The 25,831-nt window shown below is 41.6% G+C and overlaps 1 protein-coding gene across 2 annotated transcripts in view; it reads right to left on the minus strand.

Moving 5' to 3' along the window:
* The window catches only part of clocka (clock circadian regulator a), a 140,372-nt gene that overhangs the window by 36,646 nt on the left and 77,895 nt on the right, over nt 1-25,831 (minus strand). For both annotated transcript variants that reach the window (XR_007248000.1, XM_048535276.2), the window contains exons 8-11: nt 20,307-20,420; nt 17,173-17,282; nt 16,970-17,052; nt 13,715-13,821 (exon numbers count right to left, since the gene is read on the minus strand). Coding sequence is in view for 1 of the 2 variants with exons in the window: in XM_048535276.2 (XP_048391233.2) it covers nt 13,715-13,821; nt 16,970-17,052; nt 17,173-17,282; nt 20,307-20,420 (414 nt within the window). In the remaining variant the exon portion in view is untranslated. The remainder of the gene's footprint in view (nt 1-13,714; nt 13,822-16,969; nt 17,053-17,172; nt 17,283-20,306; nt 20,421-25,831) is intronic.

The raw sequence follows: 25,831 nt of genomic DNA on the forward strand, positions 1-25,831 counted from the left end.
AATAAATGTTTTGCAACTCACTAATGAGATCCTCTTCTTGCAATTAAAGCAGATAAGCTTACAGCTGGAGAACTGGAAATCTGAAATGGCAATCAGAGAATTTCCGTTTTGAGAATTAGAGCTAAAAGCATTCAAGGGCAAGTAGGGATGGGCAATAAATGCTGTTCAGCCAGCAATACCTGTGTCCCATGAGTGAATAAAAAAATTATTTAAAGTTGAAAGTTGTAAAGGAGGGCTAACCAAATTAAAGTTCAGTTTGTCAATAGCCTAGAACTGACTGCCATTATGGGGAAATATTACTGTTGTGTGCATAACTACAATTAATATTTGCTGCGAGAGGTCGTTAGTTGTCGGTTACAATTCCCATAGTTTGCAGCTCACTGTGAGAAGCTAGCCAAAATAACTGACAGTTAAATAAACTTGCAACATATGCAGAGTAAAACACCAACTTCATTAACCACAGAATACAACTGAACCGTAAACTCAATTAGAATTTTGAGACAGGACAGAACCTGGAATTTTGGCAATTAGTTAAGAAGAGGTATTAGGATTTCTAAGTGTTAACAGTCCCTAACTTACTGCAACAATCGCTCTTTGGCTTATACTAGCTGCTGAGGTAGGTTTAGGCTTTTCCCTCTCCTCCAGGGAATTTCTTTCTCAAAAAAGCGATTTAAAGTGCATACAGTGCAATAATTGTAGTTCCGTTAGAAATACAAGTGAGCCCATTTCTTTTTTCTCGCCTCGTTTTCCATATTTTTTCCCCAACTGATGACCTGGAGGAATAGAGGAACTGGCAAACTGCAGAGGTGAATCCCAGAGCAGAGACCAGTGTGGGGGAAGTAGCTAATAAAATGAGGCTGGATGAACGCAGCAGGCCCAGCAGCATCTCAGGAGCACAAAAGTGCTTTTGTGCTCCTGAGATGCTGCTGGGCCTGCTGTGATCATCCAGCCTCACATTTTATTATCTTGGATTCTCCAGCATCTGCAGTTCCCATTATCACTGGGGGAAGTAGTCCCAGAGTGGCAACTGGTATGGGAAGGCAGTCCAAAACAGCAGTTGGTGAGGGAAGGCTGCCCTGGAGCCAGCACAAGGAACCAGTCCCAGAACAGCTGACAATGGGAGGGCAGTCCCAGGCAGAGCCTGGCATGATGACTAAGTCCTGGATTTAAAAAAAACCAAAAACTTATTTTGGAGCAGCTGAGAGCTGACACGGAGCAGACTGGACGCTTGGAGCAGAGCGGGGATGGTTTTTGGACTGGGGTCTTGCAAGAGCAGTCAGACAATGTGTAGAAGCCTCCATACTGAGCTACTGCAATGTGATGTTTATTTGTAATTTTAAGATCTGTACCTAGGTACTTGTACCTAAGATGGTGCTATAAGAGGTGACATTGTAAAATCTTTCACTGAACTCCTGTACTTCTATACTTGAGTACGTGACAATAAAGGGTATTTTAATTGTAATTCTATCTCATGAATTCGACTCCATGCTTTAGGCAATTCCAGGTTAATCACCGTACAGGAGGTTCTGCTAAATAGTGATGCTGACGTTCCTGCACAACATCGCATTACAGAAAATTGTGCTATAGGAATAAAGGGCCTATGGGAAAAGCGGGGTTGGGGGCAGGCCACCAAAAAAAATTCAAAATTGTTCAGAAAATCACTCAAAAGCCTAAACACAAAAGACAGCACAGTTTGAGTAAATATTTAATAACAAAATAAAAGTAAAGTTAACACCTCATCTTGGGGGGAAAAAACTTAAGATGACTTGATAGGGAAGTAAGTTTTGAGGTTGCTTTTTGTTAATACAAGGATTAAGGGTTGTCATCGTCATCTTCAGGTGTAGTTGTGGTTTCAGGGTTAGAGCGAAAAATAGTCAATCCAGAAGTGGACGGTTGTGGGTAATTGTCTTCTGCCTGTTTCTTGGAGGTTAGCTTGAAAAACAAAAGACATCCAGCTTTTGCTGCTTTGCCCTTTTCCTTCTTTCATGAAGAAGTTGTTCACAGGGTGCCAAATAAGATCTTATTCCATGAACTGCTACCCTATTGTGTTCTCCATTGTAATCACTGTCCTGGAAGAGCTGCAACTGCTCCTCAAATTGCCCTCAGGATAGAAGACAAAATAGAAGTGGAAAGTTCTCATGGTGCTGCATCCTGGACTACTACTACTTCATCATCTCCAGCTTCCACTTCCCCCTCAGCGACGCGTTGTTTTAGGTCAGCTGTAGAGAAGTCTTCACAGAGGAACTCAAGCAGGTCTTCAACATCATCACTCTCCGTTTTTCAAATCCAACTTGTTTTGTAAGAGCAACACAATGTTCTTCAATTTGTGGGAGCTCCTCTGACGAATCAAAAAGTTTTAAAATTTTGAAAAAAATCTAGGAGAAGCTGCCACCAAACTGCAAGCAAGCAGTCCTTACTGACATCACCCCAGGCCTCCACAATAATGTCAATTGCATTCTTGATGTTAAAGCTCTTCCAAAATTGAAGAGCACAGTCCTTATCCCTGTCAGTGGCTTCAATCGGCCTCTTAAATATGTACCTTAAATAATAAGCTTTAAAAGCTGCTATTGCTACCTGGTTAAGAGATAAAGCGTGGAGCTGGATGAACGCAGTAGACCAAGCAGCGTGTTAGGAGCACAAAAGCTGACATTTCGGGCCTAGACCCTTCATCAGAAAAGGCCTGGTCCACAGGTTTGAAGGAGAAGGGATGTACATGGGGCTAGAAGTAGTACTTTGATATTTTTGAAAGCTCACCAATGGTCGGAGGATAACATTGCGCATGCTCAGGGCAAAGCCCATGAAATGATCATGTGATGTCAACACATACTCCTCCATGCACTGATGGAATTGCATTATAGCCAACACAAGTTTGTGTTTTAGAAACAGTGTTCCCCTGTTTGTCTGTTGTGTTAGAGCTAATTCGCATTGCCAGAACACACATTATAGCAGAACCCCGCCATGTTAACTATCTTGTCTTCTTCATTTACAAATATCCCGGGCCTCAATCTCTGGTAGCTTTGATTGGAGTTCCTATATTTCATGAAAAGCTAACATCACTTTGCACTTAAAGCTAAACTCAACGTTTCTCTTAAACACCGCTCTTATAACGCATCTCTCATAGTCCTACATAGGGCACAAGAAAAAGCAATAGTAACAATCCTGCCTTTCCTCTGAATATTAATGTCTTCTTTTTCAGTGCTTTTGCTGCTTGAGCAATATGGGATCATAGAATCCCTACAGTGTAGATAAAGACCAATTGGCCCATTGAATCTGTATTGACCGGCCAAGGAGCATCCCACCCAGACAGTCGCCCCTTATTCCATCTCTGTAAACCCATCTTACCACAGCTAATTTGCCTAGCCTGCACATCTTTGGACATAATGCTATGTTTTTCAGAATTAAAATTCAGCCTCACTCTTTCCGAATGATTCTTGTGTTCAAGTTCAATCCATTATAAATTCTTCCTTGCTTTGTTTCCTAATATAATCTTACTGAAAAGGAAGAATTTTATTTGTTTTAATGAGCCACTCTGCCTATAACATGCATAGACTTCAAAAATGGTTACAGCATAAATTTTACATCACATTTCAGTTTGGCTCAGATAACAACATTTTTGTTTCTAACATAGATTTTTTGCCCCTGACTATCGTGCTCACACCAATGCTTATTCCTACTCACTTCTGTGCTTACACAACCTTCCAGTTCTGCACAAGTCTTTCCTATGTTAATTTCTATGTACAAGTTGGAATTTCATTTCCTGAAGGTTCAACACATCAGCTAATCTACTTATCCAGGTCAATAAACTGCATTTCAACAATTTTCCATACCCAAATAGAGTGTAGACTCACAACATCAATGTCAGGCATAATTCCAACTTGGTGATATTGTAAAATCATAGCTGTATAAAAAAAGGAACTTGTTCAATTGTCTTCAATGATTGAAAATCACAAAAGGGAAAGATTGCACATGATAAACAATCTCATCCTTAAAAACCTAACCAGTGAGATGATTTGCTTGTCAAAGTAAGCAACAGCAAACTGAGCTATTCATAAAAATAATTCCATTGATGTAAAATAATTTTAAATAAAATTTGACAAGTTACTTTCATTAAAACATAATAATTCGAAATTGAAAACACCCCATTATTTCCTTGCTTGCTGAATGCTCATCCACTGAAGTGACAGAGGAATCCATCATTTTAACATCCACTCCACAAATTGAAAATGCAATCTGCATTTTCCCCGTAACATTAACAAGGTCCATTCAAAAGTCTAATTACAGTGGGGAAGAAGCTGTTCTTAAATAATAAAATGTGAGGCTGGATGAACACAACAGGCCAAGCAGCATCTCAGGAGCACAAAAGCTGACGTTTCGGGCCTAGACCCTTCATCAGAGAGGGGGATGGGAGAGGGAACTGGAATAAATAGGGAGAGAGGGGGAGGCGGACCGAAGATGGAGAGTAAAGAAGATAGGTGGAGAGAGTATAGGTGGGGAGGTAGGGAGGGGATAGGTCAGTCCAGGGAAGACGGACAGGTCAAGGAGGTGGGATGAGGTTAGTAGGTAGATGGGGGTGCAGCTTGGGGTGGGAGGAAGGGATGGGTGAGAGGAAGAACCGGTTAGGGAGGCAGAGACAGGTTGGACTGGTTTTGGGATGCAGTGGGTGTGGGGGAAGAGCTGGGCTGGTTGTGCGGTGCAGTGGGGGGAGAGGACGAACTGGGCTGGTTTAGGGATGCAGTAGGGGAAGGGGAGATTTTGAAACTGGTGAAGTCCACATTGATACCATGTGGCTGCAGGGTTCCCAGGCGGAATATGAGTTGCTGTTCCTGCAACCTTCGGGTGGCATTACTGTGGCAGTGCAGGAGGCCCATGATGGACATGTCATCTAGAGAATGGGAGGGGGAGTGGAAATGGTTTGCGACTGGGAGGTGCAGTTGTTTGTTGCGAACTGAGCGGAGGTGTTCTGCAAAGCGGTCTCCAAGCCTCCGCTTGGTTTCCCCAATGTCGAGGAAGCCGCACTCTCTCCTTCCCCGACTGCATCCCTAAACCAGCCCAGTTCGTCCCCTCCCCCCACTGCACCGCACAACCAGCCCAGCTCTTCCCCCACACCCACTGCATCCCAATACCAGTCCAACCTGTCTCTGCCTCCCTAACCGGTTCTTCCTCTCAACCATCCCTTCCTCCCACCCCAAGCCGCACCCCCATCTACTTACTAACCTCATCCCACCTCCTTGACCTGTCCGTCTTCCCTGGACTGACCTATCCCCTCCCTACCTCCCCACCTATACTCTCTCCACCTATCTTCTTTACTCTCCATCTTCGGTCCGCCTCCCCCTCTCTCCCTATTTATTCCAGTTCCCTCTCCCCATCCCCCTCTCTGATGAAGGGTCTAGGCCCGAAACGTCAGCTTTTGTGCTCCTGAGATGCTGCTTGGCCTGCTGTGTTCATCCAGCCTCACGTTTTATTATCTTGGAATTCTCCAGCATCTGCAGTTCCCATTATCTCTGAAGCTGTTCTTAAATCTGTTTTTCTAGAACATAATACTATTCAGATTAGTATATCTGTACTTTATATTTCACTCCAGCAAACAGAAAATTAGAAAGTCACTTCTGTTCATGTAAGCTGAACCTTAATAATTTTTTGGTTAAATGTCAGTTTTGTTAAGGATTTCTCTCTGCGAGGCGGAATGAGTTTTCTCACTGTTTTACTAAATTTGCCTTTAACTACCCAGTCTGCCACTCTCATCTAATTACAGCCCCATTTGTTTTGATTTGAGTTATTACTGTCATGTGTTTTGAGGTACAGTGAAAAGTGTTCACCATGGATGTCCAATCTCTGTATACCTCCACTCCCTACCACAGTAATCAGAGCTCTCGGCTTCTTCCTGGACCAGACACCTGAACAATCCCCATCCACCACCGCTCTCCTCTGCTCGGCTGAAATTAGTTCTCTCACTGAACAGTTTTTCCTTTAATTCATCACAGCTCTGCCATGTCAAAGGAGTGGATGCATGCATGGGCCCCAGAAATGCCTATCTTTTAATGGGGTATGTAGAACAATCTATACTAGCCTCTTCCTACAACTCTTTTTACAATAGTCGTCGACGTACTTTGGTGCCACTTCATGCTCCTGCCTGCACCTTGAAAGATTTATTGATTTTGCCTCCATTTCCACGCCTCAAACTTTCACAGGGACCATCTTCAACACTTCCCTTTCTTTCTTCGACCTGTCCATCTCCATTTCAGGCAATAGACTGTTCACTACAACCCGCTGACTCCCACTGCTACCTTGACTACAGCTCTTCATACCATTCTGTTCTCCCAGTTTTCTCACCTATGTCATTTCTGTTCAGATGATGGCACCATCCAAAACAGTGTTGCTGACATGACTTTCTTCTTCCATAACTGTAGTTTCCCACCAACTGTGGATGACAGGGCCCTCAACCACATCCAACCTATCGCTCTTGCCCCTTCCCATCACTCACAACATCGTGACTGGATCACCCTTGTCCTCCTTTGTCACAGACTTTGCATTCAAATGATCATCCTCTGCCATTTCAGACAACTCCCACAGAACACCATCACCAAACACATCTTCCCCTCACTCTTCCGTCTGCGTTTTGCAGGGACTGTTCCTTCCAGGACAGCCTAGTCCATCCTTTGGTGACCACCAACACACCAGAAGGTGCAATATCTGCCCCTTCACCGCATCCTTGCTCATCATCCCAGGGCCCAAACAGTCTTCCCAGGTGAAGCAACATTTCACCTGCATCTCCACCAACTTGGTCTATTGCATTCAGAGCACCAGTTGTGGCCAACTCTACATTGGAGAAACCAAACACAGACTGTGTGATCGCTTTGCAGGATATGTCTGGACAAGCATGACCCGGATCTTCCCGGTGCCAGTCATTTTAACACAACATGCTTGTCATAAGCCAACTTGTCTGTCCTCAGCGTGCTGCTGTAAATCACAGCAAAAACCAGGAGAGCAACATATCATCTTCAGATTAAGCACTCTGCAACCTCCTAGATTTAATATTGAGTTCAACGCCTTCAGATGGTGAAGTCACTCCCATTCCTTCCCTTTCTTTTAGCTTTTCTTGTTACATTCCCTATCACCCTATTCTTTCTCCCATCCCCTCCCTTGAGTCGGGGGGGGGGGGGGGGGCATCTGCTTTTTCTAATCTGACAACTGGGCACACCATTGTTCTGACATTCTCGCATTCAAACCATTAATCTGCACTATCAGCACCTTTTCTAGCCAGCACTCTATCCCCATACTATTGCATGAATAATGTGCCCTTCACACTTCACTTCAGTTCTGAAAAAGAGAGTCCGTTAGACTCAGAATGTTAGCTTGCTCTATGGTCTGACCCTCTGTAATTTCCAGCATTTTTTCATTTTCAGTACAGATTGCACCATTTGCAGTAATTAGCTTTTGAAAAAAGTGTTGTCTTGCATGCTTCATAACTAGAATGTAGTATACAAGTGTATCAGGGTAACAGAACAGAATGCAGGACATGATGTTACACCTGCCAAGGTGCAGTGGAGATCAACATTAACATTAAAAAGAGGTCCATTCAAAAGTCTAATTACAGTGGGGAAGAAGCTGTTCTTAAATCTGTTCATAAATTATACAAACGTTTATATCTTCTGCCTGATGTAACAGGATAGAAGACCCCAAGGTGGGCAGGGTTTTTGGATATTTTGGTTGTTTCCCCAATACAGTGGGAAATATAGATGAAGTCAATTCATAGGAGGCTGGTTTGCGTGATGGGTTGGGCTGTGTTGACAAATCTCTGTAGTTTCTTTGGTGTTAGGAAAAACAATTGCCTACCATGCTGTGAAGCATCCAGATAGGATGCTTTCTATGCTACATCAAATTTGCAGGAGTCCTAATAGACATGTCGAATTTCCTTAGCCTCCTTAAGTGGTACAGGCATTGCTGTGCTTTTTTGACCAGTGTCAATATGGGTGGGCCAGAATGGATTGTTGGTGATCTTCACTCCCAGGAACTTGATGCTCTCAACTATCTCCACATCAACACCATTCTGCCACTCACTGTACCCTGAACAGCTCACTACTGCCAGGATATTCTGGAATGCACCTACATCCCTGGCTCTGGCACCGAGCTTAACATAGGAACATGGGCTACTCAGCCTCTTGCGCCTGTTCTATTATTCAATGAGATCATGGTCGATCTGTGGTCTAACACCATGTACTTGCTTTCAGTCCGTGTCCCTGAAAACATTCACTTGACAAAAATGTATCTGTCCTAGTTTTAAGACTAACAAATGATCTAGAATTAACTGCTCTTTCTGGAAGACAGAGTTCTAAGCCTCTACCATTCATTACGGGGCAAAGTACTTCCTAACATCTGATCTAGCCCTAATTTTAAAACTATGCCCCTTAGTTTATCTTTAACTACCCTGTCGTTTCCTGTTAATATCTTGAAGACTTAAATCAGATTAGTCTTTAGCCTTCTAAATTCTAGACAAAACAGGTCAAATTTGTACAATCTCCCCTCAAAACTTAAGTATATTTCTCCTGCCCAGGAGTTAAGAGGTAATGGATGTGAGTTTGCTCGCTGAGCTGGAAGGTTTGTTTTCAGACGTTTCGTCACCAATCTAGGTAACATCATCAGTGAGCCTCCGACGAAGCACTGGTGTTATGTCCCGCTTTCTATTTATCTGGTTAGGTTTCCTTGGATTGGTGATGTCATTTCCTGTTCTTTTTCTCAGGGGATGGTAGATTGGCTCCAAATCAATGTGTTTGTTGATGGAGTTCCGGTTGGAGTGCCATGCTTCTAGGAATTCTCGTGCGTGTCTCTGTTTGGCTTGTCCTAGGATGGATGTGTTGTCCCAATCAAAGTGGTGTCCTTCCTCATCTGTGTGTAAGGATACGAGTGATAGTGGGTCATGTCGTTTTGTGGCTAGTTGATGTTCATGTATTCTGGTGGCTAGCTTTCTGCCAGTTTGTCCAATGTAGTGTTTGTCACAGTTCTTGCAAGGTATTTTGTTAAGAGGTAAATCAGGAGGGGAAAAGGGGAACATGAAATAGCTTTGCAAAATAGTGTTCAGGAGAATCCGAAGAGATTCTATAACTATATTAAGAGCAACTATGGAGAAAAGAGGTCTTCAAGTTCAATGTGGCCAGCTACGTGTAGAATCACAGGAGATAGGTGAGACACTAAATGAATATTTTGCATCAGTATTTACTGAGAAGATCATGGAACTAGAGAACTTGCACAAATAAATAGTGATGCCTTGAAAAGTGTCCATATTATAGAAGAGATGCTAGAGGTCTTAAAACAGATAAAGGCAGTTAAATCCCTGGGTCCTGATCAGGTATTTCCCAGAAGTGTGTGGGAAGCTAGGGAAGAGATTGCTAAGCCTCTTGCTGAAAGATTGCTACAGGTGAGGTGCCAGAAGACTGGTGCCAGGGGAAGGTCAGACCAGTGAGCCTTACATCAGTGGTGGGTAAGTTGTTGTTCCACCTTCCCCCCCGTCCCTATTTATTTCAGAACCCTCTTCCCCTCCCCCCTTTCTGAAGAAGGGTGTAGGCCCGAAACGTCATCTTTCCTGCTCCTAAGATGCTGCTTGACCTGCTGTGTTCATCCCGCTCTACACCTTGTTATCTAGGTTGCCAACTACACAGCCAACTGACACATCTGTTTCAATTTCCAAGCTTAGAAAAGCACGTCACCTCTTAAATGGAACCACACACTCTTCCCCACCCTCCCCAACAATTTTTATAGCAAATTCTAAGATCCTGCCTTCCAGCTCACAAGTACTCTACCCAAACTCTCAACAAGTGAACAGTGAAGGAGGCTATCGCAATAATACAATGAAACTTTGATCAAATGGGTTAATGGCTGACGAGTGGCAGGTGAAGTTTAATTTGGATAAATGTGATTGTTGCATTTTGATAGGGTAAACCAGGGCAGGACTCATACAGCTAATGGTAGGGCTCTGGACACTGTTGCTGAACAAAGAGACTTAGGGGTGCAAGTCATAATGTAACAGGTCCACAGTGGATGCCACATCCCGAGCAATGCACTCATCCCTGGAATATCTGTACAAGGATTCTTGCTCAGTGACTACAGCTCCCCCTTCAACTCCATTGTCCCCTCCAGATTGATCTCAAAACAATGAGACCTTCGTCTCGGCTTTTCCCTCTGCAACCGGATCCTTCGGTTTCTGACCCAGAGACTGCAATCAATGACGATAGGTAACTGCACCTCTTCTACAATAACAGTTAACACTGCAGCCCCCAGGATGCGTCCTCAGCCCCCTACTGTATTCCCTCTATGCCCACAACTGTGTTGCCAAATTCTGAACCAACGCCATCTGCAGATTCGCTGACAATACCACCGTAATAGGACAGATATCTAACCATGATGAAGCAAAATGCAGAAGGGAGATAAAGGGCTTGGTGACATGGGGTAACGAGAAGAACCTCTCTCTCAACATCGGTAAAACTAAAGACCTGATCATTGACTTTAGAAAGAAATGAGAAGAACACACCCCCATTTACATCACCAGAACTGAGGTTGAGAAGGTGAAGGGCAACAAATTCCTCAGAGTGACAATAACTAACCATCTGTCCTGAACCTCCCTCGCAGATGCAACAGTCAAGAAGTCACAACAACGCCTCTTTTCCTCAGGCAGCTCAGGAAATTTGGTACGTCCATTCAGACTCTCAACAAACTCTACAGATGCACCACTGATAGCATACCGTCTGGGTGTATAATGGCCTGGTACGGCAACACTCTGCCGAGGACCGTAAGAAACTACACAAGGTTGTTTGCATAGCACAGACCATCATGGAAGCCAACATTCCATCCATGGACTCCATTTGCACTGTTCATCGCCACAGAAAGGCTACCAGCATCATCAAAGACTCATCTTCTGCAATCTCATGCATCCGCAGAGGATACAGAAGCCTGAAAACTCACAAGCAGGTTCAGGAGCAGCTCCTTCCTGGTTATTATGCTAACGAACGGACTCTCTAACATCAAATCATTCTGATCTTGCTAACACGGATCTCATCTAGTGCATGCCCTGTGCTATGTAGCCTCTATGGTCTTTCCCTAAGTTTTTTACAACCTTTCATCTGTGTATTCTTGCAAACTAAGTTCTGCCTGTACTGCTCATAAACAAAGCTTTACACTGTACCCCTGTTCACTTGACAATAAATTAACAAGATAATCATAGTTCTTTCAAAGTGAAGTTGTAGGTATTCAGGGTGGCGAAGGTGGTGTTTGGCACACTTGCCTTCATTAGTCAGAACACCGAGTATAGGAGTTGGGATGTCACGTGGCAGCCGTAGGACATTGGTGAGGCCACTTTCAGAATGCGGCATACAATTCTGGTCACCCTTCTTTACAGGGGATGTTGTTAAACTCGAGGAAATAAAGAAAAGATTTACAAGAATGTTGCCAGGATTGGAGAGTTTGAGTTATAATGAGGAGGTTGAATAGACTGGGGCTATTTTCCCTGGAGTGTCAGAGGCTGAGGGTGACCTTACAAAAGTTTAAGGTCATGAGGGGCATGGATTAGAGAATAGCCAAGGTCTTTTTCCTAGGGCATAGATTTAAAGTGAAAGGGGAAAGACTTAACATGATGCAAGATGTAAAATTTTCATGCAGAGGGTGGCACGTGTATGGAAATGAACTGCCAGAGGAAGTGGTGGAGGTGGGTACAATCACAACAAAGGCATCTGGGTAGGTACATGAATAGGACGGATTTAAGAGGTATGTGAGCCAAAAGCTGGCAAATGGGACGAGGTCAGATTGGCATGTCTGGTTGGCATGGATCAATCAAACCGAATGGTCGTTTCTGTGCTGTATAACTCAATGATTAATTCCAGATATCATCCTATATTGTACTCTCTCCAAGGCTAACACATCCTTCATAAGGTGTTCCTGGATCCGCTCACAATAGTCCAAATGGGGTCTGACTAGATGTTTGTGTAGATTTAAAAGACCACAGTGCATACAGAACAGCATTTTTAGCCCAGAGCTGTCCTGCCAAGTTCCTGATGTTTGCTCCAGACATGGAAGAAGAAGAAAGATTAATGACCTATTTTGTGGGCAAGCACCCGCAGTTTTGCTGGATGGGGTGATGCAGAGGCAGAACATCCTTCTTCTAAAAGGCCACAACACCAGAACACGCCAGTCTGTTCAGAGAATGTTACATAGGTCAGTGTCTGGATTAGCACACAGCAATGTAGGAAGAAGCCAATGACCTCCAAGCTATCAATGCAAATGCCTCAGTTCTCTCCTGTACCTCAAACTCACCCTTTATTACCGTATTCAATTCCCTCCAAGGTTCATGCTCTATGAAGTTCACTATTGCCCACAATATCTTCCCTCACTTGCTCTCACCCACACCAAACCACCAAGACCTACCCTGCTCTCTATTTATCCACTCAGTACAAGTCCCCACCTGCACCAATCCAGAAAGAATATAACTGACCATAGGGCAAATGGTGTCTTACCTGATTCGACTCTTCACCACTACAAGCACAGGATCCTGACTGATCACCCACAGCAGCCAATTAACCACATTCAAACAAATGGGAATGCTATCATAAGCTGCACTTTGATTGATTGTGCCAGGACATCCTGACTGAAGGCCACGCCCCTTGAACTGATGTTGAATGTCAATGTCCATGGACAAGGGGAGCACGTGGTTGCTTCCCTTGGAGAATGCCGAGATGTCGGTTCCTGGTGTCAAACAGAGATCTTTTGGAGCAAACAGTAAGTTGAAGTCACCAGGTTCCTTTTCTGAGTACCATGTTTCTCAGCATCTGTTTCCCCATGGTGGGTAGTATGATCAAAAACAGTATGTTTATGAGGCGAGAACCATGGGTAATAAGCTCATTGCCAAGCAAAAATCCCCCTTAACAGGTATCTCACTGTTGTCTAGGGACAGTCTCATTTCAATGCCCAGAAATTAGCTATAAGACATTTCTCCCCCCCCAACTCCTTTATTCATTCATGGGATGAGGGCATCACTGGCTAGGCAGTATTTATTGCCCAGAGGACTGCTAACAGCCAACCACATTGATGCAGGTCTGAAGGCACAAGTCCAGTCCAAATCAGGTAAGGATGGCAGTTTCCTTCCCTAAGGGACATTAGCGAGCCAAATGTGTTTTTCCAACTATCGACAATGGATTCACGGTCATCATTAGATTCTTAATTCCAGATGTTTAGTGAATTCAAATTCCACCATCTGCCATGAACATTATCTGCGTCTCTGGATTAAGAGGACAGCAATATCATCACTAGGCCATCACCTCCCCTTAAGGTGCAGTCGGTTGTTTCCGATATCAAGATAGGCCTTATTGGATTTCTCAAGTGATTCTGCGACATTTCTCACCACATCAACTGTCATTCAGACCCTATAAAGGTTTTATCCTACATTTTTTATTTTAACCCAAACCTTATATAATTTAGAGCAAAATAATCATGACAACAGAACTATTGCAAACTTACTTTCACTGTGCTTATCAATCTACCTAATAACACTTCTTAGAAATATGATTTTCAGAGTGGAATAGCATCTATCCAAAAACAAACTGTACCACCACTTCAATAAGATTGACAATACATTATTTTATTGAACACAATTAACAGTAACGTTTTTAGTACAGAGTTCTGAAATATTGATTATCAGAAAATTATCCATTACGAACAATCAACAAGTACTTACAGTGCTCATGGCATTTTGCCAATTTTTCCAAGTCATCCACATGGTAGTAATCATAGCCAGATGTGCCTAACACTTCGAATGGTAAATAACCTATTATTGGAGGTGCCCTAGATCAAGTACAAAAATCAGAAAAAAGACCTCAACATTTCACAGATGTAGCAGGTACCTTATTTCTACAGAAATTGCGGGAAAAGCTCAGCATTTGCAGACAGAAATCAGATTTAACATTTTGGGACAAGGATTTTGGGACCCTTTCTCAGAACTGTTAACTGGTGGATTAGTTTACTTGGACTAGCATGTAAATTTAAAGCAATTTGGAGGTGTACCAACATGGATGGCGGCCAGAAACGAAGAGTAGGAAAAGACAGTTTCCCCCCCAAGTGGCTTTTGTAGTGAGAAGATTTGAGTGAAGCATGGATGCTGTAAATATACACCAATCCTTGGTGAGACCATACTTTGAGTATTGTTCACTGTTTTGGTCTTTTTAGCTGAGAGGAAGCATATTCTAGCTATGAAGGCAGTGTAACAAAAAAGTTTACCAGAATGATTCCTGGGACAGCAAGATTGACGTACAAAGAGACACACAGAATTAGTTAGGATTAGGTCACTGGAGGTTAGAAGAATGAGGTGGGGGTGGGGTCTCAGAAAACTATAAATTCTAAAAGGACTAGATTGGGACATTCTTCTTGGGTTTACGCTATGACTGGGGAGTCCAGAAATAGGGGTAAAAGGCGAAAGGGTTGGCCACTTAGGCCTAAGATGAGGAGAAATTTCTTCACCATGAGTGTGTGAAATTTCTTCACCATGAGACTGGTGAGCCTATTCAATTTTCTGCCATAGAAAACAATTGAGGTCAAAGCATTGAATATTTTCAAGAAGGGGTTAGATATAGTTCTCAAGACTAAAAGAGATCAAAGGTATGGGGACAGGCAGAATCAGGGTTGGGTGACTGGGAATGACCATATGAATGAAAGATTAGGCTCAAATGGCTGAATGGCTTACTCATGCAGCTATTTTCTAAGTTTCTGTATATGTTCTTAAACCTAGCAATTAATATGCTAAATTAATATACTTGATTTTCATAGCATCAATTATTTTTGTACAGTTTATTCAATTTAAGGCAGTTGATAAAGTATTACACACATGTAAAAAATGAAATTAATATTTGTTGAGCTTTCTAATAAGACCGTAAGACATAGGAGTGAAAGTAAGGCCATTCGGCCCATCAAGTCCACTCCGCCATTTAAATCATGGCTGATGGGCATTTCAACTCCACTTCCCTGCACTCTCCCCGTAACCCTTGATTCCTTGTGAGATCACGAATTTATCGATCTCTGCCTTGAAGGCATCCAATGTCCCAGCTCCCACTGCACTCCGTGGCAATGAATTCCACAAGCCCACCTCTCTCTGGCTGAAGAAATGTTGACTCATTTCTGTTTTAAATTTACCCCTCTAATTTTAAGGCTGTGCCCACGGGTCCTAGTCTCTCCACCTAACGGAAACAACTTCCTAGCGTCCACCCCTAAGCCATATATTATCTTGTAAGTTTCTATTAGATCTCCCCTCAACCTTCTAAACTCTAATGAGTACAACCCCAGGATCCTTAGCTGTTCATCATACATTAAACCTACCATTCCAGGGATCATCCGTGTGAATCTCCGCTGGACACGCTCCAGGGCTAGTATGTCCTTCTTGAGGTGTGGGGCCCAAAATTGAACACAGTATTCTAAATGGGGCCTAACTAGAGCTTTATAAAGCCTCAGAAGCACATCACTGCTTTTATATTCCAACCCTCTTGAGATAAATGACAACATTACATTCGCTTTCTTAATCACGGACTCTACCTGCAAGTTAACCTTTAGAGAATCCTGGACCAACACTCCCAGATTCCTTTGTACTTCTGCTTTACGAATTTTCTCACCATTTAGAAAATAGTCCATGCCTGTATTCTTTTTTCCAAAAGTACAAAACCTCACATTTACTCAGTGAATTTCATCAAGTTTGATCAATTCATATCTTGGAAGGTTTGTTTCTAAATTAATGAATTTCAAACAATGCATTTTACATTTCAGATTGTGACCAACAATTGTGATAAAGCATCACATGAAACATTGACTTTATTTTTCTTTCTACATCTGTTGACACACTGGCAGGGTATTTTTTGTTTTTATTCCAGATGCTGTAAATTCAAACTACTCTGCTTTTGAAGTATATTTTATGTCTTACTAAACAACATCTCTATAATTTAGATGTTCATTTAAATTAATACACTGTTAGTCTATATAAGAGATAACAAGATGCAGCATACATTTAGTCAATATATCAATTCAACCTCAGAATACATACTTGAAGGAACTTTGGAGATTAGGTTGCCACAGCATTTTTAATTTTATGCATTTTCCTTCTACATTTATCATTATATTTAAACCAAACTTCTAAGGTCCTCCATGATTTATTCCCATTTTAGATTATTTTTGATTGTTCCTGATTTTGAATACTTTCCGATCTGACTTCAAGGTGATTGAGTCATTGGTTAACAATGGAGGAACTAAACAATAAAATCTGCATGCACTGTTTGTCAAAAAGCTCTACAGTCTGAATATATATCTACCATCTGTCTTATATACAGTTATTTCTGCCTCACAGTTAATGCAGTTTATACAGTAACTACCATACTGAAACCCAATTTCTCACCACCACCTCAGGTTGAATCAGGCTACCTGTAATTTCAAAATTGAACATTGATTCCAACACAGTGTTCTCCATGTCACAACCTTTGCTAAGACCTAATTCTCCAAATGATCCACAGCTATTCATCTTTTAGTTTTTCTGAAGTTCAAATCCTCATTAATTGATTGCTTTAGTATTTTACCAACCATGCAAATTTGATACTTTCATCCTTCTGCCCTTGCCTATCCTTTCTACATAACATTACCTCTCTCCCACGAGAAGAACTCTCCAGTCTTTTGATTCCGGATTCATGTGCGTAAGCCCAACTCCATCTAAATACCGCTTTACTGGTGGCTCCAACTACAAATCATCATTAAAAATCCACTGTTTAAAATCCACATCTTAGACAAAGCTTTTGGTCACCATCCACCCTTCCCCAATCTCTACGTCAGACCAATATCCTTTCTACTGAAAAATTTTTTTATGATTTTTTCTTTGTTGAACGCAACAGATAAATAATATTTTTAACACTATTTCTCACATCCTGTTAAAATTATTTACTTTAAAATAAATTTGGATACATGCCTGTGATCAAGGAACAAAAACTTCCATTCCAAGCTGTGTCTTGATATAAATTCTTCATTTGGTTCTTCAACAGTGCATATTTCCTGTAAATAAGAAAGAGAAACAATGAGAAAAATTATTTTACACAAAAGAAAATCTTTGGTGCATACATCAGACAGGCAAGCAACCAAAATCAGAAGATTTTTGTGCAAGTGTGACCGTACCTTAATAAATTGCGGTGTGGCTAATCTGACAGTTGCTACAAAGCATACCCTTTTTTCATAAGTTGGCTTTAGTATAACTCCTTCAAATCCATTTCGTGGAGAACTAGATACTGAATGAAATAAAGAAAGTCATAACTTGATAGTTTTACGAACAAAATAGAAATCTCAGTTAAAATAGTAAATTTAGAAACATAAATGTTTAAAAGACATGTCACAATGGAGTTCACTTTTCAAAACAGTTTAATAAAAGAACATGCCATTTTAATAGGTCTACTTTCATTTATCCTTGTGCACACAATCTCATGTACCTGAAGGGTATAAACATATTCAGAAGAACTGAGAGAAAAAGTTTGACTTCAGGGCAGAGGTTATATACTATGCACAGACTTGCATTTAATTTGTTTTCAATCGAAGAAAGAAGGATATTACTTAAATTTTTAAAAAGAGATACAGATAATGCAGATACACGAAGACATTTAACAAAGAACAGAGAATAAAATCAGTTTAAAACTTACCACCTTTAAGGATGACTATGTAACAGAGAGTGATAGCGTCATAGAATCATACAGCACAGTAACAAACCCATTGGTTCAACTCAACCATGCTGACCAAATTTCCAGAACTAAACTAGACCCATTTACCCGTGTAAGGCCCATATCCCTGTAAATCTTTCCTGTTCATGCGTTTGTCCATATGTCTTTTAAATGTTCTAACTGTACCTGCATTTAGCACTTCCACTGGCAAATCATTCCACTATGAACTACTGTGTTAAGAAGTTGCCCGCAGGCACCTTCTATATCTCTCTCAACTTAAAACCATGCCCTCTAGTTTTGAACTCTCCTACCCTAGGGAGAAGACCTTCGTTATTCACCTTGTCTATGCCCCTCAATTTTATAAACCTCTGGAAGGTCAGTCCTCAACCTCTTACACTCCAGGAAATAAAAATCCAAGCCTATCCAGCTTTGCTCTATAACTCAAACCCTTCAGAAAACAGTATCATCTTCAAATCTTTTCTGCATGCTCTCCAATTTAATAATATCCTTCCTATAGCAAGGCGACCTAAACTGTACACAGTAATCTAATTTCCCTTACAAGTGCAACATAATGTCCCCACTCCTACATTCAATCTACTGAGCAATGAAGGCAAGTGTGTCAAACGCCGTTTTTACCTCCCTAACTACCTGTGATGCAACTTTCAAAGTACTATGTACCTGAACTCCAGGTCTCTGTTCAACAATGCACTCTAGTGCCTTACCATTAACTGTATAAATCCTGGCTTGTTTGTCCTACCAAAATGCAACACCTCCCATTTATTCAAATTCAACTTCATCTGCCCCTTCTTAGTCCATCAGCCTAATTGCTCACGATCTGTTTGCAATCTTAGTTAAATGTCTTCGGCATAGAATAGAATTTTATGAGACAAGGCATGCCCATCCCAAGACAGACATTATGTGGGCAGCCAATAGACGAAAAAGCATGCTCTACAGCATAACATCCTGAGAGTGGGCTAAAATGGACAGTTGGACCTTCTCAGTGGGAGGATCTAATTGGTCAGCAGCTCCAGTAATCCCAGCAGCAAGAGCTCAGTAACAAGGGATGCTGGGACTGTACACTACAGGGAAGGTCCAATGAATTCTGGAGTGAGGTAAGTGAGGATATTGGTAGGGAAGGGTTTCGTCATGTTAGTTCAGGTGAGGATGAGTTGGGTTGTTAGGGAGCAGCTGGAAAAGCACCCAACATGAGGGAGGTAGGGGTGCAATCTTCAGTGCAAGTTTCCCTGATGCTCAAGGACCAACGCTTACGAGGTAGTACTTACCCTTTGCTGCTCACACTTTTTTTTTTAAAAAGACAAAGAAACATGCTGTCTTCTTTCATCTAACTGCCAACACCAGCCATATTACGGAGTGGCCAGCATAATGTTCCCATCAAGGAGTTCCTTAATAAGCCTAATTGACCTATAATTGCTCATTTATGATATAGTTGATGGGCTGCTGATTTGGGCATTTGCCCATCTGGCACAATGTTGGGGTGAGCTCATGGCTAGGTGTGGGGGTGCTGGGCTAGTCCAGCAGGAGTATGTAAAATCCAGACAACAGTATGGGAGAGAGAGAAGTCACAGTGCTGTGTGTCACATTTTCTAAATGAGCAAACTATTGGTAGTTCCTTTTCCATCCTCTTTTGGCATCACTTGTGTTCTTTTCCTCCATGTCCCTTCTACAGAACTCCTTTTAATTTTATGTTACTGTTATCTTCTCCTGTTTCTATCACTGTCTCAGTACCATCACTCACTTCCATTGTTATCCCTACCTTTGAATTACTTATTCAACCTCTATACCATCTAACTTACAATATTCCCTATGCCGAGTGATGGCACACTCACCTTCAGATCAGTACTCTATGACTGCATTCTCCACTCCAGAAATTTAGGTACGTATTGCTAGTCCACAAGTCAGAAGAATCAAGTTTTTTTAAAATATATCAGAATATATTCTGTCAGCTTTAAAAGTCATGCACACCCTCAATATTATCAGAGGTAAATGGCAAAAGAAAGTGGTGAATTAATGGTGGAAAACTTAATAGTTAGATGTTGTTAAAATACTTCAAATTGTTGTTACTGGATTTAACTTCTGCATATTGTTCAATACTTAAAACATTCAAATCTAATTTCAACTACCTCAGTTAACTCAGCCACATTAGGGGCATTTAAACAATCCTTGGATAAGCATATGGATAATGATGGGATAGTGTAGGGGGAGGGGCTTAAATTAGTTCACAGGTCAGCCAAAGGGCCTGTTCTGCACTTTATTGTTCTATGTTCTACCTGAAATTTCATACACAAATACAAAACGACAGTAAAATGAAAATCAAGATTGTTGATTAGTTTGCATTTTGTTAATTGAACATTCTTTTAAATTCAAGTAATCAGGAAATTGTCCTAAGTACACACTTCAATTCCACTATCGTATCTAATGGCACTGATCATAATTATATGACAAGTGAAAATACTAACAACATAAACCAAGTCTCAAAAATCATAAATCTCTTCCACGTTTTTAAAAACACAGCAAGTACAGACTGATGCAAACATTACACAGAAAATCAAATGTACAAATCAATGGTTGAACACGACTTACCACTATTCAGTGATTTTAAATTCCCTATGAATTTTACATATTCGTATACAGGAGGTTCTTCAGGGTCTACTGCTCCTCTTAGCATGTGGCAACAGAATTCTAACTGATTTTTTGCTATAAAAACAAAGTGAAGATTCCAAATTCAGTCTCAGAAAAAAAGGGAATTAGTAAAATTATCGACAGAAGCAAACAACCTTCTAAAATCAAATTTTGTTTCCTGCAGGGATAGTTTCATTTTTAGAATGGAGACATCTTCCACTTAATAAATGTAACAAATTGGAATAGATACCGCAGTAGCAATGTGCATTACAGACTTTTTCCAAGAAGAACAAAATGCGTCTAACATACAGGGTGTGTGGAAGCGTGGAAGGTCCTTCTGTATGAAGATTGAAGATAATCCTACACAATAGGAGATCCAATAATTTCTTCTTATTACAAGTTTTCAAACACACCACAATGGTTCTAAGTTACTTAATGCCTTTAGAGGAATGTAATAATTTTGGGCAAAGTTTTGAGCAAGATCTGTAGCTCGGGTTGTGGGTGAGGTTGTTGACTTGGTCACCGAGCCAGCTTGCTCTTGTTCAGACATTTCCACTGATGAGATCACCTAGCACGGTGACAAAACATCTTAACGAGAACAAGCCAGCTTGGCCAGCAAGTCAACAACCTTTTGGGCAAGGCAAAATACCTACTTAACGTAAATCTTCAGTAATGGGCTCCAGATTGCATTTGATGAAAGGTGAGAAATTTAGACAAGCATCGTATGATAATCTTACACATGCTATTTAAATCAAATTGCTCAAGGTTGAAATAGAACTCTAATCTTGTAAATGCCAACTGCCTCTCGATATTTTCAAAATATGGTAGCCCACTTATTATTTTACTAGCACGGATGGTAAATGGCCTACAGAAGTAAATGTTGCTATAAAATAAACAACTAAATTGTGCCTTTGGGTCTAGCAATCATAATTAGTTAGTTTCAAACTGGTTATGAAACAAAGACAAGCCTTCCACAAATGGTAAAGTTGTTAACAGGAGTAAGGCAAATTTTAATATAATGTGACAAGAACTTTTAAAAGTTGATTAGAATAGGCTGTTTGCAGGTAAAGAGATGACTGACAAGTAGGAGGCTTTCAAAAATGTGACAACGTGAGTTCAGAGGCATTATTTTCCTGTTAGAGTGAACAGTAAGACTGGTAAGATTAAGGAACAATGGATGAATAAAAATATTTAGGTTCTAGGCAAGAATAAAACAGAATCTTATTTTAGATATAATGTAGGGGCATTCTTAAGAAAGAAATCAGGAAAGCAAACAAGGGACATGAGTTAGCGTTGGAAGGTAAGGTTAAGGATAATCCAAAGAAAGTTTACAAATACGTAAAGAGTAACTAGAGAGGGGGCAGGGCCTCTTAAAGATCAAAGAGGTCATCTTTGTGTTGAACCATAGGAGACAGGTGAGATACTAAATGAATATTTTGCATTAGAGTGGAGAAAGTCTAGAGAATGCAGAGAAATAAATTGTAATGTTTTGCAAACAAACATTATAGAAGAGAACATATAAATAGATAAATATAATTAGATAATATAAAAAAGTAGATAAATCTCTGAGACCTGATCTACTATAATCCATAACACTGTGGGAAGTAAGGAGAGAAAACTCAGAAATCTTTTACAGAAATATTTGCATCTATAACTATGGGAGACGTACCTGATGACTGAAGCGGGACTAATGTTGTACCTTTATTTAAGAAATGTTGTGAGGAGAAACTGGGGAACTATAGACCGGCGAGTCTGACATCAGTTGTTGGTAAATTGTTGGAGGTGACTACAAAAGACAGGACTAAATAACATTAAAAGAAGCAAAAATTGATAAGGGATAGTCAATATGGTTTTGTGCAAAGAAATTGGTGTCGCACAAACTTGAGTTGAGTTTTTTTTGAGCAAGTTACCAAAAAGATCATCAGGGATGATGTTTACTTGGACTTTAGTAAAGCCTTCCACAAGGTTCCACATGATAGACTAATTAGTAAGTCAGGTCACAGGGGATTGCAGGTGAGCTTGCCAATTGAATACATAATTGGCTTAATGGCAGAAGACAGACAGTGGCAGGCTGGAGGCCTGTCATCAGCAGTGTTCCAAAGGGGTCATTTCTGGGTCTGCTTTTCTTTGTCGTTTTATATAAAATTATTTGGATGAGGATTTAGGATACATGGTTTGTATGTTTGCAAACAACACCACAACTGGTGGCATAGTAGACAGCAAAGACGGTTTTCTATGATTATAAAGTGTTCTTAATCAAATAGATCAATGGGCTGAAAAATGGCAGATGGAATTCAATATAGAAAAATGTGTGAGGTACTGTTTGTCGTACCAAAATAAAATGGTAAAGTTTATAGAATTAATGGTACGCCCTCGGCTGCTGTTATAGAAGAGGGGCCTCGGGGTGCAGGTATATAATTCTTTGAAGTTTGTATCACATACAGACAGGGCAGTTAAAAAGGCGTTTGGCACACTTGCCTTCATTGCTCAGTCCTTTGAGTACAGGAGTTGGGAAGACATGTTGAGGTTATAGAGGGCATTGATGAAGTCTCTTCTGGAATACTATGTCCAGTTCTGGTCAGCCAGTTTACAGGAAAGATATTATTATGCTGGAGAGGGTTCAGAAGAGATTTACCAGAATGTTGCTGGGTATGGACTTATTTCACTAGAACATAGGAGGGTGAAAGGCAACAAAATAGAAATTTATAAAATAACAAGGCGTATAGGTAGTTAATGGTAGTTGTCTTTTTCCCTAGGATATAAGATTTCAAGACAAGGTGGCACGTTGTTAAGCTGAGAGGAGAAAGATTTGAAAATAAAGATATGAGGGGCAAATTTTTTTATACAAAGAAGGTGGTTCTCATGTGCAAAGAACCTCATGAGGAAGTGGTGGATGTGGGTACAATTGCAAGGTTTAAAAGACATTTGTAAAAGTATATGAATGGGAAGCATTGAGGGATATGGGCCAGGAGCAGGTTTGTGGGACTAGTAGAGTTTGGGAGTATGTTTGGCATGAACTGGTTGGATCAAAAGGTCCATTACCGTGCTGTATGACTATGACTCTAAGTAATTGCTTGAGAAATTATTATTTTAAGCACTAAAAATCGAACCATTATACAAACCTATTCTCAACCTAAAATTTGAGCGATTAAATCAAGGAATTCATTGTAATCTAGACAAAAACCAGAGCAGCAAATTGGCTTTCCATGCCAGTAAATTAAGACCAAAACAATAATTCAAAACTGTGGGTATATTAACCAGCTATAAAAAGTAATTCAAAACTCACACAAGCACCAAATTCCTTTCATAATTTTCAATGCTTTCTGTATGATTATTAACAAAACATTAAACAACCCATGAATGTTACGGAGCTTCATTTCCAATGAAAACATGAAATTCCAAAATCTGCAGTACATACCAGTGGCTTTCATGCTGTTATTGCAGGACATCAATTACTCTAAAGCATATTTGTGGTAATGATCCAAGAAATAAGGTTGAGATGTAAGCCATTCAATAAACCAACTAGAGAATGGATGTAAAATTTCTTCCGGTAGGTTGTCTGACCCTTATGAAAATATATATTAAGTTTGACAACGATGAGGTAGGTATCTAATTATGAATTCTAGAAGTTATACAAAGCAGTAACACCTTCAGTGTTCTTCAGAAAATAGTTCTGAAAACAAGATGAATCAAATCGCTACCCTCATTTTTACATTCTCTTCGCAACCATTTTTAGAAAGCACTGTGTCGCAATGCCTTTTCTTTTCATGATTTTTTTTTCCCCAAATAGCCTGAACTATTTCTGCACTAAACATCGGGGGAAGAAGAAATTACTTTAAGTTTATGTAAAAGAATCTTGTCACTTGAAACTGAAGTCTTACACACTTCGGTTTAGTAACAAAGTAACTCAAAAAAAAAGTCAGTTGGTTTTGCAACACCAGCAAGTGTGAAGTGAGCTCGATAAAATTTCATGCACTTTAATTTTCCAAGCTAAGTGAACCAGAGAGCTTCAGTTCCAATGAGCCATTGCTGTAGGCCAAAAGCAACAGTATGCAAATTTCAAGATTTTAGTAAAGCTCTGGAAGGAGAACAAATTGTTCAGAATTAGTTCTCTCCGATATCTAGCAGAGAGCATTCATACAACACTCAAGGTCTCAGAAAACCAATTCCAACCATGACCCCACACCCGAGCACCAAACCATCATCTCCAACACCATTCACGACCTCATCACCTCAGGGGACCTCCCACCCACAGCCTCCAACCTCATTGTTCCCCAACCCCGCACGGCCCGTTTCTATCTCCTTCCCAAAATCCACAAACCTGCCTGCCCTGGTCGACCCATCGTCTCAGCCTGCTCCTGCCCCACCGAACTCATCTCCACCTATCTGGACTCCATTTTCTCCCCTTTGGTCCAGGAACTCCCCACCTACGTCCGTGACACCACCCACACCCTCCACCTCCTCCAGGACTTCCAATTCCCTGGCCCCCAACACCTCATATTCACCATGGACGTCCAGTCCCTGTACACCTGCATTCCGCATGGAGATGGCCTCAAGGCCCTCCGCTTCTTCCTGTCCCGCAGGCCCGACCAGTCCCCCTCCACCGACACTCTCATCCGCCTAGCTGAACTCGTCCTCACACTCAACAACTTCTCTTTTGACTCCTCCCACTTCCTACAGACTAAGGGGGTGGCCATGGGCACCCGCATGGGCCCCAGCTATGCCTGCCTCTTTGTAGGTTACGTGGAACAGTCCCTCTTCCGCACCTACACAGGCCCCAAACCCCACCTCTTCCTCCGGTACATTGATGACTGTATCGGCGCCGCCTCTTGCTCCCCAGAGGAGCTCGAACAGTTCATCCACTTCACCAACACCTTCCACCCCAACCTTCAGTTCACCTGGGCCATCTCCAGCACATCCCTCACCTTCTGGACCTCTCAGTCTCCATCTCAGGCAACCAGCTTGTAACTGATGTCCACTTCAAGCCCACCGACTCCCACAGCTACCTAGAATACACCTCCTCCCACCCACCCTCCTGCAAAAATTCCATCCCCTATTCCCAATTCCTCCGCCTCCGCCGCATCTGCTCCCACGACAAGACATTCCACTCCCGCACATCCCAGATGTCCAAGTTCTTTAAGGACCGCAACTTTCCCCCCACGGTGATCGAGAACGCCCTTGACCGCGTCTCCCGCATTTCCCGCGACACATCCCTCACACCCCGCCCCCGCCACAACCGCCCCAAGAGGATCCCCCTCGTTCTCACACACCACCCTACCAACCTCCGGATACAACGCATTATCCTCCGACACTTCCGCCATTTACAATCCGACCCCACCACCCAAGACATTTTTCCATCCCCTCCCCTGTCTGCTTTCCGGAGAGACCACTCTCTCTGCGACTCCCTTGTTCGCTCCACACTGCCCTCCAACCCCACCACACCCGGCACCTTCCCCTGCAACCGCAGGAAATGCTACACTTGTCCC

This window comes from Stegostoma tigrinum, chromosome 1 (assembly GCF_030684315.1).
Source record: "Stegostoma tigrinum isolate sSteTig4 chromosome 1, sSteTig4.hap1, whole genome shotgun sequence".
In the NCBI taxonomy this organism is placed as follows: Eukaryota; Metazoa; Chordata; class Chondrichthyes; order Orectolobiformes; family Stegostomatidae; genus Stegostoma; species Stegostoma tigrinum.